The 15762-nt window shown below is 34.3% G+C and overlaps 1 protein-coding gene across 1 annotated transcript in view; it reads left to right on the forward strand.

Annotated features, from left to right (window-relative positions):
• The first annotated feature begins 1818 nt into the window (after positions 1 to 1818).
• The window catches only part of LOC145677243 (kinesin-related protein 2-like), a 335651-nt gene continuing 321707 nt past the window's right edge, over positions 1819 to 15762 (forward strand). Inside the window, exon 1 of the mRNA XM_081747842.1 lies at positions 1819 to 2476. Coding sequence (XP_081603968.1) covers positions 2372 to 2476 — 105 coding nt within the window. The 5' untranslated portion in view covers positions 1819 to 2371. The remainder of the gene's footprint in view (positions 2477 to 15762) is intronic.

Raw genomic sequence — 15762 nt, forward strand, 5'->3', positions numbered from 1 at the left:
GTCATTCTCCCTCTTTGAAAAACAAATCACAAGAGAAAGTTTATTGGTGGGGTCAGATTTTTGGATTTCCTCGAAAATGATTTAGGTGATTTTATTTATAAAATCCTTAATAACAAAATCCTTAATAACAGCATTACAATACATCAATAATTTGTTGTGAAAGAGTAGAGAAGAGAGTTTACTTTTGAGGTGATTTTTTCATATAATTTTCTCAAAACAGTTCAAACAATTTTGGACGAAGAAGTTTGAAAATTCTTACAAAGCTTGTTCGTGAACCCTCTGTTATGGATAAGATAGTATATTGCAAGATGTAACCTTTAAGAAGGGAGAAAGGGTTGAATTTTTTCTGACATTTCATAAAATTTCCAAAACACACTGTAGACGGAAGTTTTGTACAATTGTTCTCCATGTTACCTAGGGTATGATTAAAACGGAATTTTAGCGAAGTGCAACTTCTGAAAAGGAGGTAAAGTACTATATTTTCCTCTTGTTCCATCAGACATCGGAAAATAAATTTTATGCGAACATTAGATCTAGACTATTACTGAAATTCGTTTTAGAGGTGACAAGGGGATAAATATTCACTTGCTGTGTTAATTTTGAAAATGAAAGGGAGAGAGATTGCCTACATTTTCTTCAGGAGGAGGGGGATTGTTTGGCATCATTGAAAGTATATCTTATTGTAAGCATAATTACGACTTTTGTTAATTCGTGCTTAACATTAGTCTTCAGCATAGAGATTGCGTAAGAGATGGGACCACATTACACTTTTAATAAGATATTCACGCGTTTCATCAGAGAACATAATACAAAAGAGGCTTGTCGTATCAAAATGGAAACAAAAGCATGTCAAGTCAATATCACGATTAAGTGCAATGGCGGTTGATGAATGTATTATATTATACATTTGATACGTTAACGATTTTTTTAAAAAATATAGTTGTATTCAGATGCGAATTCGTACGGCAACTTTGTTACAAACTGAATACTAATACAAAATTTAATGTTGACGTCATGTGCATCAAACTACAACAATTATAAGAGAATTTTGACTCATACGAAACCATAAGCATGGCACCGAAATGTATCTGATTGAACTATGAAAACGCATTAACCAATCAAGCGAAACACTTCCATTATACCAAAAAAACACTTTTTATACACTACATAAACACAGTAACAAATAAAAGGTAAAAACAGTGCTTTCAAAGTTTCTAATCGTCATAGATACAACGATTTACTACTATGTGTTTTATAAAACGGTAATCAATGTATCTATGACCTTAATTTTAAGCAGATAGGTATGCAAAACATGTTTTCTGCGTATGTGAGTCTATATAGAATTGCTCTACTATATAAGAGGGAAATCTCTATTAGTGGATTCAATACAAAAACAACATTAGTTTTCTTGTGCTTAAAACTAGAAGATTGATTCACAACTTTGTTTTGATATGACTAGAAATGTGGATCATCATTAATTTTGAGATTTGGATGGTAAAAAAAATGTTTTAATACCGGAAGATATTGTAATACTATAAATTAATGATGTGGGGGTCTCTTCCTTCTAGAGATAATGATATAATATGAACTTCCTTGTAAGTCGTGAGCAAGGTTTAACTTGGTCATTTTCATGGAGCAGTGAAAACTTCAGAACAATAAAAATGTCATGATAAAAATCGCGATGAACAAACCTTCCGTAATTACGTAGAAGGCACGGACACATGCACCCATTGCATTGCAACAAGCAACTTTTATTTTATTATTATTTTTTCTTTCTCTCTCATTTCATGTTGTTTTAAATTAAGTAAAGAGATTGCCATGCCAGGTAAAGCAAACTGCAATAGCATTTTATAGTCACACTTGAGAGACACGTGACGTCACATAAAGTTACAGCAGCAAGCAACCACAAGTGTCAGCAGACAAGGAGTTACTCAACGCCGGTCGAAGCGGAGAGAAACATCAACACAACAGTGAGTTTGTTGTGCGGCTATTGTTAAGTGTTTGAACGTGTATGTGTGCGCGTAGATACAGAGAAGCAAGTGCAAAGCGCGCCGGAGGAAACTGTGGTGACTGTTCACCTACCCACAAAACTACAGAAAATAAAAGCTCTCAACGGAGCGTGAATCCCACCAAAAGGTAAAGTACCGGAAGTGATTCATGCCATGCCAGGTGCTAGTCACTTGGACACTAACCGATGATATGTATAGTTCTATCTTTATCAAGCCGTCGTCTGTGGATTAGTGATGTGTTAATAAAAGTGGTGTGAATTATTACTGTTCTACAGGTGAAATGTGTGTTTACTTTAATGCGCGTAGTAGTGTTCACATTAACATCAAGATAGACCTAAGTGATCAAAACATCAACAATCAGGATGATTGCTGACAGTGGATTCGCAGGGAGCATTGATGTCAGTACGGACAATAATAATGACATTATGTCCGAAGTATCGGACATCGAAAAACTCAAAGGTTGTGAGGTAAAGTTTTAATGATCTTTTATTTATCTTTTGCTATCTTTCTAACTTCATTTCAGACAGGAATTGCAGAAGAAAAACAAAAAATGCAAATGATTTGAAAATTTGACATCTGTAGCATTTTGGATGAAGGAGATAGTATGTAAATTGAACGTAAAATGAGTGATGATAAAATAATGGTAGAAAAATACTGTATAAGGAGAGGTGAAAATATCAAAGAAGCGCATGCATCCTAAGCCTATATGGCGCATACAACTAGATTTGAACTCGCGTACTTTCGCCATACCGATATGAATGCTGTGTAAGCCACTCAAGTACTAACAGGTTGTTTTCTTCACCTGTAACATACAAGTATATGTAGGATCGCAACTAAGATTGTTTTCATCCGGGACATATCAAGATTCTGAAGTTTCTTTCTATTTCTAATTTTGTTCACTTTCTTAATTTTAGCATCGGAAGGTATTTTTGTGGGCGATAGTTTCATTTTTATTTCAAATTTTAATTATATTATGTTTAAGGTGAGAATAAAGTTCAATTTTTGAAATTCTACTTACACGAGTAGTTAAGATTTCTTAAAATACACCAATAAGATAGTTAGAATCATTTAGTAACTATTGCAAAATATGCATTGTATTCTTAAATGATTTAATACATTACACGCTTTCGTTGATACCAGTTGCCTGGAACATATACCCCGCCTATCCCCGCTAATTACAATCTTACATACTGTTTCTAGAAATTGGATTGAAGTTCAGTGTCCCTTTCAGCACCAAGGCTATAGGAGTATGATAGGGAACCTCCAGTTTATGGTGAAATCCGAACCACTCTAATACGTTGAAATTTCAAGGCTCATCGGGAATGCTACCGAATGGGACCCCATGCACCGAAGGTCTGCACATGTACAGTAGCTACTAGACCAGCAAGGAGAGCTTGTGTAGAAATTGGAATCCACAATCTTTTTTATATTTCAAGTCGGCCCAATATTTTTAGACTGGTGTTATATATATATGTACAGGGTGGCCCAAAAGTAGGTATACACCCCTGCATTGATCAAGTATAACATTCTAGCTTATAGGTTTATTTGCTTCGGCTGTTCAGAGCTTAAGATACAAGTAAAAAGATATTAAATCAAACCATTAAGAAACTAAGGCTAGTTTTAAACAGAAGCATTTATCGTAGCATTTCTCGTAAAAAAAAAAAAAAATCGTATCATTCTACCGTGTAAAGTAGCAAATCCTATAGCATTTCCCATGCCATGGAATATACTATGGCATTTCTTGTGGATAGAACCTGCTCTATTTCGAGCATTTTCCCCAGTATTTCTGGTCCGATTGCAGCGCCGTAGTGTGTTAAAAGGATGCGAAAGATTTTGTGCCAAATATCCAAATATTCATGGTCTTTGTTTTGTGTGGGAAATTGAATTGTAGTAAAGAAAAATGAGTTGGAGTAGGGATGCTCTTTGCCCACATACTTTTTTGTGGATTTTTAATATAATCGGCGAGAACTGTTGTTACAACCACTGTAGCTTTAGCTACCTCACGCTTTAGTTTCGGAGCCATAATTGCGCTCTTCTCCAGTGATTTGTTTGCTACGTCACGACAAGATGCTTATCAAAATGCTACCAGCGACCATGTAAAAGCACCATATATTTTTGATGCCATAGAATATTATTCGAGATTTTTGGCAGCACATCTACTAAGAGAAATGCTACGGTAAATGCTTCCGTCTAAAACTAGCCTAGGTCTAGCTGATGGATAATAATAAGAAATTATATAAAACGCAATGAGTTGATCAGTACAGGACTGTATACCTACTTTGGGCCACCCTGAATATATACATATACATATATATACACATATATATATATATATATATATATATATATATATATATATATATATATATATATATATATGTGTGTGTGTATGTGTGTGTGTGTTGTGTGTATGTGTGTGCCTTATAATATGTGTATTAGAACGTTCACCTGTGGTGCGTGGTTCGATCTACGCTTGTGCCAAATAGGCTTTCTGGTAGACAAACGCCATGTGCGTGGGTTTTCTCGGGGTTCTGCTGTTTCCTCCCATTTTCTTTATTTCACCATTTCATTCATCTCATGATCACCGTCTTCTTTAGTCTAAATGGAATTTTCATGGGTCGTTAAACTGGAAGATTTCATTTCATTTACAACTCTATACTTGATATGATACGAGTATATACAGAACGAGAAAAGTTTAGCTCTTGATTGAAAATTTTCGGATCCGATATTTTCGTTTACTGTCTGAAGTGAGTTATTGAATTCTCCGTCTTTTTATTAACAATATCCATCAAAAATCCGATATTATTACAATTTAATTCATAATTCCTAGTCTGAGTTGAGCAGACCTCTGCTGGAAATTCGCGGTAAGGCGTGAAAAGGAAATAACAGTTTTTAAGTACGTAGTTTAATCTCCCACGGTTATGCCCTATGAATTAAAGAAGACGAAAGATAAATTATTCAAGTAAACGATTATGAAGGAACATAGTGAAAGGAAAAGGAAGTATACAAGAAACTTCAAAGGCACTATGTTCTGTGGAATTGAACCAGGAATCAGATGTGCGTTTTTACTACTAACCAACAATGTTTTCAATTTAATATCTTCAGGAACCATTCCTAAGGATATGTTATGATTTATAAATTTAAAGCTCCATAGTTGAGTGGCGTAGGGAAGAGGGCCCAGATGGGCCGGGCCCCCCAAAGAGGTCAGACAATGTACTTTGGTACTTTGATGTTTGTAATTTTTTATATATTTTTTTTTTTTGGTAATTTTTCTATATGTACCTATAACAGCACTTGGACCCCCCAAACACACATCCTGGCTAGGCTACTGGTTGCTATAGGAAGGAAAGCTTCGATATCTGTTATCTCACAAAAGTGGACATAGACCACTGTGGTTCTGAAGCAGTCATGTGCAGATGTAAACAGTAGCTGTTGATCTTTTAATGCCTTCTTTTGAGTCTACGTATGTGTAAACAAATATATAAATATATACATGTAATACAATATTTGTTACATTATCATATGTGATAGAGCAACGATGTTCTATGGCGATAAAAGTTGAAACCGAAAATCGTTAATTTGAACCACTTCCGGATTGAATAAATGGTTAAGGGAGGAGAACCTACTCTTGGGAAGCTGAATCGATTGCAAAAAAACTGTATCTCGATATCTCTTACCACTTTTGCTTTACTGAAATCAGTATTGAAATCTGAAGTGGTAGTAATTTTCAACCACTTCCGGTTTCAGTAAAGCGTTGTGGCTTGTGGTGGTATGTTTTCTTGAGACTCTGAGTCGTTTGCAGAAAACCAATTGTTGCTCTCTAATACCATTTTCGTTGTAATGCAATGAATGTTGAAACTGAAAATGGTTAATTTGAACCACTTCCAATTTGAATAGAGGATTAATGGTCTAGATGGATTCTATTCTTGGGGCACTAATTCAATTGCAAAATACTACGTCTTAATATATCTTATCGTTTTTGATCTATGAAAATCAGCATTGAAACCAGAAGTAGTGGTAAATTTCAGCCACTTCTGGTTTTGATAGAGTGTTGAGAGTTGTGACGGTATGCTCTCTTGGGACATTGAATCGATTGCAGAAAACAGCTTGCTGCTATCTATAACAATTTCTGTTCTATGGCAATAAGTGTTGAAACCGGAAGCGGCTGATTTGAACGACTTCTGGTTTCAATAGAGAGTTAATAAACAAGATGGAATCTATACTTGAGGCAATGAATCGATTGCAGAAAACAGCATCTCGATCTCTCTCACTGTTTTTGCTCTGTAGAAATCAGTATTGAGATCTGAAGTAATAATAAATTTTAAGCACGTCCAGTTTTAGTAGAGTGTTCGGAATAGTCATAGTACGTTGCCTTGAGACTCTAAATAGTTTGTAAAAATAAAAAAGAACACTTCTAGCTATCTGGTCGTTTTATTTCAATAAACGTTGAAACTGGAAATGACTAATTTGAATCACTTTCGACTTGAATCTAGAGTTAACGGAAGACATAGAATATATTCTTGGGACGCTGGATCAATTGAAAAAAAAAAAAAATCTCGATATCTTTTACCGTTTTTGCTCTAATGCCTGTTGACAGACGGACAGACAAAATCGTTGTATAAGACTTCCGACACTTATTCATAGCATACGTAATTTGGAAGTCTAAAAGAACGTCCAAGAATAAAAATATTGTAATAATTTTGAGATAATTTTTATAATGTGTAACTTAATTGTAGGAAACAATAAACGATGTACACTGTACAGTATGAATATACATAAAAGAAAATAGGTATTAACGTATAACTTCGGACTAAGGTCTAATTCTTTAAAACAGGATTTAAAGTTATTTTAATGTTTATTGAAAACGATTACATAAATGTACAAAAAAAAAAAAAAATAGGCCTAAGATAAAATACAACAACAGAAAAAGTTTTCAGCATTTGAGAATGTCCTTGATATGTGACTACTTCTTCTGTTGAGCACTCTTCTGTTTCACAATATCCCCCAACTTATGCAAGCAAATGATACTAGGTTAAAGACGGAGTAGATGGTTTTTTTATATCCTCATCTTTATTACCAGATTTCTTTATTAACTAGACCAAACAGTACAGAGGCCGGATAGTCGCGAGCTAGATAGTCTAGAGAATACTCCATAAGCATTTTACTCGTGCTTAGTATTGCTGAAGGAGTAGTAAGCCATACAGCGGAGTGCAGGGTACTGAAAAGTTGTACAATTAACAAAGGTAATTGATGTGACATAATCATTCAATTGAATAAAGGTCCATCCGAAATTCAACGCGGAATTACGGAAACCAAAGGTACTTAAGTCAAACTAACAAGGGGCCCTAGTTAAAAAAAAATATTGAGAAATTGTTGCTTTAGAAATGATATACTTCTCTGGATACGTTATTACTATCACGTCCGCTTACCTGTTTATTTGCAATCCATTTTAACAAATTAAAAATACGGTTATTTTGGGAGAAATGTCTATAATTACGGAAGTTATTACGAATTGATGAAGAGGTCAATCTAGATCTATCTCCCGTAGAAAACTAGTTTCTTTTACCTCTAAGCTAAAAATAGAATAAAAAGATTTTTTTAAAAAAAAATAAATTTTGATGAAGTATTATTAGGGTGTATGGTATTGTTTAAAACTGATTTAGAAGAAGATGAACCGATTTATGAAAAACCGAAATATCGGCTTTTAAGTTGTTGTTTTTTTTATTAAAAAACACTTTCCGGTCTTTATATTTTAAAAAAAGTTTTGCCCATCCTTAGAAGGTGCGTACTATTGAAATGATCATAACACAATATGTAATTCTTCGCACGTTCTTTTCCATTAACTTTTAAGTTTAGGTTCAGTCTTTATCTAGATGAGGATTCTAATATTCTTTTTCTTAAAGTGTGAATTACCTCAGTGGTAATAAAAGAACTGATGGGGAAAATGTAGCCTAGCAAGAAGAAATGGTAAAATCGGAGGAAGACCTTCAAATGTGATTAAACTTCCATGGTTTATAATCGAAGAGCGAACATTCGTATCAAGTGGACCCTTTACTACAACTGTTGTTAAAACCTTACAAGTAGATCTCCAAAACATATGCAATATATCTATCATATATAAAATTTATGGTTCTTCCAAATTATAATAATAATAATGAGATCCGTACGAAATTTAAGGACAAAATTATCAGAAAAAAATTAGGATATTGTAATTTTGCAATTTTAATAATAATTGCACATATTTAAGCGTAATTTAACACTCTATTACATCACGCTTTTGATATCATTAGGATTGTATCAATGGAACAGTGATTTTAACGCTTGAATGATCAGTAGCTTCTAGGGAAGGAAATACTATAAACTACTACGATAACAATTGACTAAAATCTGTAATAGTCTGTAACATGAGTCCCTGTTGGCTACCGAACGAGAGTTGAGACTGTCTCGTCTCAAAAAGATCTCGTAAAATCTAAGCCTCGTCTTGGATAGTGTATCTGTTTCTATTTGAAGAGCTGCCTCGTCTTGTATATCGCAATGAAAATTCTGTCTCATCTCGTTTCATGAACAACCATAGAAATGAGAGGATTAAATTTAGGTTTGGAATAACGTTATATATAGTTAGTTTATGTAAAAGAGAGATTTGAATTAAATATTTCTAGATTTAAACTTTTGACAATAGTCATCGAATATTTCTTGTTTACTTACTTAATTTATATATAGTAGTAAGTCTACAATAAACTCTGGAAGACCAATTTCGCGTTTGACGGACTTTGACTTCGCTTTTTAAAGATATTTAGACAAGTTACGTAGAACAAGTCGTTGACATTACTGATGCTAACAGTGTACATTTCAGAATCAAGGGCAATTGTCGTACTAAACCAGTGAAATTGTTAATCGAAAATAATTTTGGGTTGGGTATATGCAATTTCCCTGTGATAAGAAGCTTATACTTCAGAGATTTTGTATTTCAGAAGATGAATATTTCTGTGAGATTACATAAATAACCAAAACAATGATGTGTGTAATTATATTTACGATTCAAAAGTGCATGAAAATGGATGTTTTAGCTTAGATATTAATCTTGATCTGAATACAAAGCAACTGATGATGAAATACAATAATTATTGCAAATATAGATACACATGAAAGCACAACGTGACTTAATTTTATTCAAATACTTGAATGAGATTTTTATCCATTACATAGTCAGGACAATGATAGAAGATATTTATCAGAAATTTATTGTACCATATCTGATAAGGATTGTTTTAAAAATCAGATTCTGAAATATATTATTATTAACAAAAGAATGGTAGTTGAAAATTTATTACAAGTTTTGACTTTGAGATCCATGTAATAAAATGTTCGGGCAGAATACGTGTCTAAGAGTTATTTGGAAGCTTCAGTCGAGTTCCCCAAATGAATTAAGGATAGTAAATTTATCTTTATAGAACTGTACTCTTATTTGAAAATGTTTTGTAATGATTTACTATTTGCTTTTACTCTAAACTTATGTAGTTCCACCTGAAGAGGCGCTTACGTTAGGTAATTCATGCTTACCTTTATACGTATCTACATTATATAAGGAGGACAAGTTTCAACTCATTTCCTGATTCAGACGCTCGATGAATTCCTTGCTAACGATCAAAAGTAACTTTCTGTGTGTACCATGCTTAAACCGCACAAGATTTTGCGAATAATATTTTTATAACAAACTGTGCTCAAGCCGCTGAATTTTTGAAAGCATCGTATTATGTATATTTATGAGAGAAAGAAAGGTAATGTCAGGGAAAAAAAGGCGGAAATGAAATTAAAGATATTGAAATGATATTGAAATTAATTTCACATTTGAAATATATTGCAATATTAATGTTATAGGTAATAACTATCTACTTTTACTTTCTGTTAATAGCAATTGTTTCTATTTGTTCTAACAATACATGATCAAAACATCTGGAAAATGAAAGCTATTTTATTTATATTATTGGTTTGCTTAGAGATATTTACCGTCTGTCTAGAAAGAACATTCTATACTTAAATTTTATAATTAAAAATGAATAAGATTAAGTATAATGATAAGCCACAATAGTTTATGGTGATATACTATGGAATACGCTGAATAGAGTGTACACAAGTGCTCAAACAAATAAGTTGTTTCATAAAAGGTAATGTAGGCCTATATATACCAGGTATATTGTACTAGCAGAATACCCATTCTTCGCACGGAGAGAATACGTTCGTTTCATTTTGGACAAAAAATGATGAATTTCGATTTAAACTGCATCAAAAGTGTCACTGTTCATCTCATCGACTCCGAAAATTATAGATTTGACATAAACGTCGGTCATTTTTGATCATATATATATATATATATATCCCCTCCCCTTCCCTAAGTTGCGGGGATAAATTTGGATTTAACTGGCATCGGAAGTATCACTGTTCGTCCCAGCGACCCGAAAACTATGAATTCGACACTATAGTGGCCGCGACGATTCGTGAAGCCTGGGCTTTACATGAATCATAGAACTGCTTTCTCTCATGTGTCATGAATCGGAAGAATTCGGTATGATTCGTGCAACTGCGTTACGAACGCACGCTTGAGAAAAAGTGAAACAATAGGAGTGCACCAACAACATTGCCAAACTTAGAGGACATGGCAAACAAGAGAACGAAACAGCATTTTAAAAACTATAAAACGAACACTAATAATCGAATTTAACGTTAACAATAATAATAGCAAAAATGTAAAATAATAACATAAATAACGACAACAAGAATAACAACAAAACGAAACTTAGCGGCAGTCCAACAACACTGCATCCTCAGAAGATGCTCTCCGTACAGCACGAGACACGACACTGACAAAATTTCATGTGTGGGGTTGACGACCGGGACACAACCTCGCGTTCTATCGGGTGGTGAAATTATAAATCTAGATCAAGCTTCACGAGTCCTCGTGACTACTATAATGTCGGTCATTTTCGATCATTTTAAATTCCTTCCCCTCCCCTACGTTGTACCGTCATAAAACCATCCCATTCCCTAACCTCATCTGTGTTGAAAATTTTGATCGAGTTCGGTCGGGTGGTTCAAGAGCTAGGAAGTCACAAACGTTGTCACTTTCATATATATATAACGAGTATTTTCTAAGATGGATCATGAATTCATGAACTTTGTAACGATGAAATCACTATTAATGAAGATTCTTACATGTAACTTTGTATTTAGTATGTCTTCGGCATGATATACACTTATCATTATAACTAGTACGCAGTTATCATTATAACGCTGCAGTAGAGTGAACCATTTAACTTAAAACGACTTCGCAACTTTTAAACTAATTGAAAAAAATCGCTGAAAGTTTGGACGATGATAATGTCAAGAGAGGGACATTGTTTGATACATTCTTCAAGAACGCCGAGTTAACTGTACTTCCAATCGAACAAGCTATAGCCTACTATTTCAAGCCGTACTACGTCAGATTATTACATACAGTATATCAAACCTACATAAGAACGAACACTTATTATACGATATATTATTTAGTGCTGCAAACTGAGGACGCTACAGTATGACGAAGATTCAAATTTTGGTGGCCTCTACAACAGCAATAATGCGATCCAAAGTACCTTAGTATCGACTACTATGAACATGATATGATAGAATTCAAATAAATAGCAAGGAAGCTACAAGGAACTGAAATTTTATTATCTTCCAAAAGGCTTTATTTCGAAAAACTACTTAGGCAAATATCATAGCCAGTCACAGAAATAAGTTTTAATTGTCGTAAAGACAGGGTGAGCACAAAATCACTTTCCTAAAAGCAAGTAAGAAGAGAAAAGAAATCAGTTATCAGCAAGCTTTTATGCTAGAAGTGACATTAATGTGTCTCGTTGCATGGCTGGAACTGGTAACTGTTTTCGCACGTGATTTGTTTAAGAGTTACTTACTGAGTGAAGTTGTGCCGAGTAGTACAAGTGTTGAGATGAGTCGCAAATTAATAAAGGAACAACGTCGATTTCGTGTTAAAGCTTGGTGAAAACACAACAAAATCATAAATGTGATGATGACAAACTTCAGGAGAAGATTTTCACGTGAGGAACCACCATCACGTCAAGTTATGAAAAACCTGAATCAACGATTCGAGGCTACAGGCTCTGTGTATGATCTACCGTGAAGCGGATGACCATAAAGTGTACAAAATGTAGGAAATACCGAACTTGTTGCTCATCTACTCCGAAAAAGTCTACCAGGAGGCGCGTACGAGACCTGCAAATCACACGTACCTGTTAGGGAACATGTTAAAGGATTTGAAAATGAAATCTTACGGGCCAAAGCTGCACACATTGCTCAAATGTGATCCAAATGGCGTTTAAGTTCTGTGAGTAGTTTCTCATTTGGAACGAAGCTGACGGATAACATAATTTTGTGGATAGATGAGGCCTCATTCAATTGCATCAATGAGGCATTCATGAATTATTGCGTAAATAGACGCATTTGTGTGTATTGGAGTGATACCAATCCACATGAAATTGTGACAGATGAGTTGAACGTCCTTGGTGTCACTGTTTGGGATGATATTTGGGGTGGTGGTGTCATAGGACCATTCTTTTCTGAAGAAACTGCTACCAGTGACACATACCTTCAGATGATGCAGGAAGTTGTCACTCTAGAACTTGAAGATAATTCTCGTTACGAAAAATTAAGTTCATGTGGAATATGATGGAACGCCGCTTCACTTTGGTGTTGTGAGGGTTTTCTTAGATCAACATTTCGATGAATGGATTGGTCATCGTGATACGACAGATTGACCTGCTGTTCATATGACTTTACACCATGCGATTTCTCCATGTGGGTTATTGGCAAAGACAAAGTGTTTCTCGGACAACCGCAGGATTTTCATAACGAATGGCCAAATAATCCAGAATCCGGCGATTTTACTTTTCGAAATAACCAGATTTTGCTTAAATAGGATAAAATTCGATTTTGGAAAAATTGCAACTTTATAAACAATTATATATAAAATCAGTTACTCTTCAACATAACTGGGCGAAAGATAACGCAGAACACCACTTGTACGAACAGAGATCAATAAAGAGATTTCGGAACAGCTTATATGGCTAAGAACATTGCCACGTCTCGATCCAGTACAAGTTTGCTTTTGTAATGTCATTTTGAAAATTTAAAAAAATGCTTATCGTATCAAATATTCTCATGTGTCTGATTTTGTATGTCATTAAAATTAAAACCTCCCAATTTCAAGGCGTGAAGGATGTTACAATTAACAGCCCACCATTTCAAGGAATTTTCTGAATTCCTTGTTGGAGGCTCAGTCAAATACAAGACAGTTGATTAATTGTTGTTAATTTTTTTTTCATATGCAGACACTAATAGGAAATACACACAGATTTCGTATCCTCTTCTATATCTTCTATCTGCTACAACAAGTTCTTTGTCACAACGTGTTTGTCCTCATGACTCTTTCTCTGTGTTGCATGTAACTAAGATCAAGCAATCATACTACAATGTAAGTAGAATTAACCATAGTCGATTCATGGAAACCAATACATTACGAAGACCATAAGCGATAATTTGTTTTATACATTTAACAGTGTCACTATCTGACTAACGTGAAAGCAAATATTCACTTAATAAACTATATTATAATTGGGAAACGATAGAGCTTGAAACATATGCTTGTTCACAGTAGCGTAGGCAAAAGGGCTGACCTGTACCAAGCCCTTCAACATTACAGTGATGTTAAAAATAGATTGTGCCTGCATGCACTACGTTGCTTTTGGGATCTTCGATGTTACGAAGTTTTCTTTTTAATGATTTATCAGCAAATACAATGATTGTATAGCCATGATCAGCAAACTTCCTTCCCAGAAGCTGTATCTTTAACGCAGGGAAGGCTCTCGAATTAAAGTAAGAGGGCCGCGGTGGCTCAGTGGTAGAGTGTTCACCTCTGGTGCATGGGGTCCCGGGTTCAAACCAAGTTAACTTTGTGGTGGACAAACACCGTATGCGTGGGTTTTCTCGGGATTCTCCCTTTTCCTCTCACTTTCTTCATTTTACCATTTCACTCATTTCTCTTTCTCATTGTCTCCTTTAGCCTAGCCGGCATAATCGTGGGACGTAAAACTCAAAAATTTAATTTCATTTCGTTTCTAATTAAAGTAATGTGCTTTCCCTTTCCCAATTAATGCGAAGGAAAATATTACAAATAATAATTATGGACATTTATTTCTGTACATGAATGAGGAGCGACCGAACAAAAATTTTACCTTTTTTAATATGGAGACACTGATGTTCGTGAGAGATTGGCAACATCAGTCACGATACTTGATGTTACCCCGTGTTCACATGTTTTTGCTTTGCTCTTTTTTGCATTCGCATTCGCATGCTTCACAGAAAAGTCGTTTAATAGACGTCTACCCTTACCTACAACGTAATTACACTTTTAGTATGACTTAAAAAGAACTTGTTTTATATTTAGCTCCGTGAAGAGAGCGGGGGGAGGGGAGAATAACTTTAATTTAGGTTCGGGGTGTAGATAACTCAAGTTGGCTTTCAACCTATTGTATATTATATTATCAGATAAACATACTCTGGTTTTCGTTAAAGAATAGCAACTGTTAGTGTATATGAAAAATACAAAAACTCATATTTCTATTACCTTTCTAAATGAATAATAGAAAAAAAATCCAAAGTCATTATGTAACATGAGTGACCTATGGGGAAAAGAATTAAAATGAGATATCCGTCGTTGAACATGAACGAGTTACCTTGGATACACCCACCAACAGGTCCCGTATCTGATGACGGCCATTGCCTCGGTTTGACTGATGACCTTCCTTCTTCCGCTTCCAAGTATTTTTTTGCCTATGCTGCTGAAAATTATGACCTCATTTAAAGTTATTCAAATATCAGAACTATAAATCACGTTAGGTCTAATCGTTTAATCTGTGATTATCCTTACAAAGATTGAATATACTGTATATGTTCTGTAATGAGATAAAATCGAAGAAGAAATGTGACAATGTTTCTAAAATATTATATATGCCCATCATCGCTGTTATTAAGTAGGCAAAGATATCAGCATTAAAATCATGCTATGGAAATAGTATTTTTTTTTTATTTACAGGCAAATGTAATTGCATAAAATTTATATATATAATAAGTAGAAAATTGTAAGAGATTGCTTTATTGTTCATAAAGACAGTTTTATTTCTACAAAAAACACAAAACGATAAAGCCTAAAAGATAAATAAACTGAAATAAGGAAAATATAAATAACAACGAATGTATTTTTTTCTAATATGTATATACAGGGTGTACCGGGAATAAAGTGATAAACTTCGCTTACGTGTTCGGAACCTCAATACAAAAAAAAAAAAAAAAAAAAATGTTTATTTGCAATTTTGTTCGGAAACGGTTAATTGCGGAACCGGTCGTAGGATGGCTACACTGAATAAAACAATCGATAAATTTCACATGTGTTTAGGACATTAATAGAAAAAAAAAGTATCTTCAACTCTAGTCGGGAAAGCTTAATTACAGAAAATGTCCCAATTTAAGATAATTAGTGGAATTGGTCGATTGTTTTAAGTTGTCCCCATCTCCGTAATTAGACTTTTCCGACCAAAGTTGCAAACAAACTTATTTATTTTGCTGAGGTTCTGAACACATATGCGAAGTTTGTCGGTTTATTTCTGAAACACCCTGTATAATTGGTGGCAGAGCGTGTCCC

Source organism: Thermobia domestica, chromosome 2 (assembly GCF_964235325.1).
Source record: "Thermobia domestica chromosome 2, izTheDome1.hap1.1, whole genome shotgun sequence".
Classification (NCBI taxonomy): Eukaryota; Metazoa; Arthropoda; class Insecta; order Zygentoma; family Lepismatidae; genus Thermobia; species Thermobia domestica.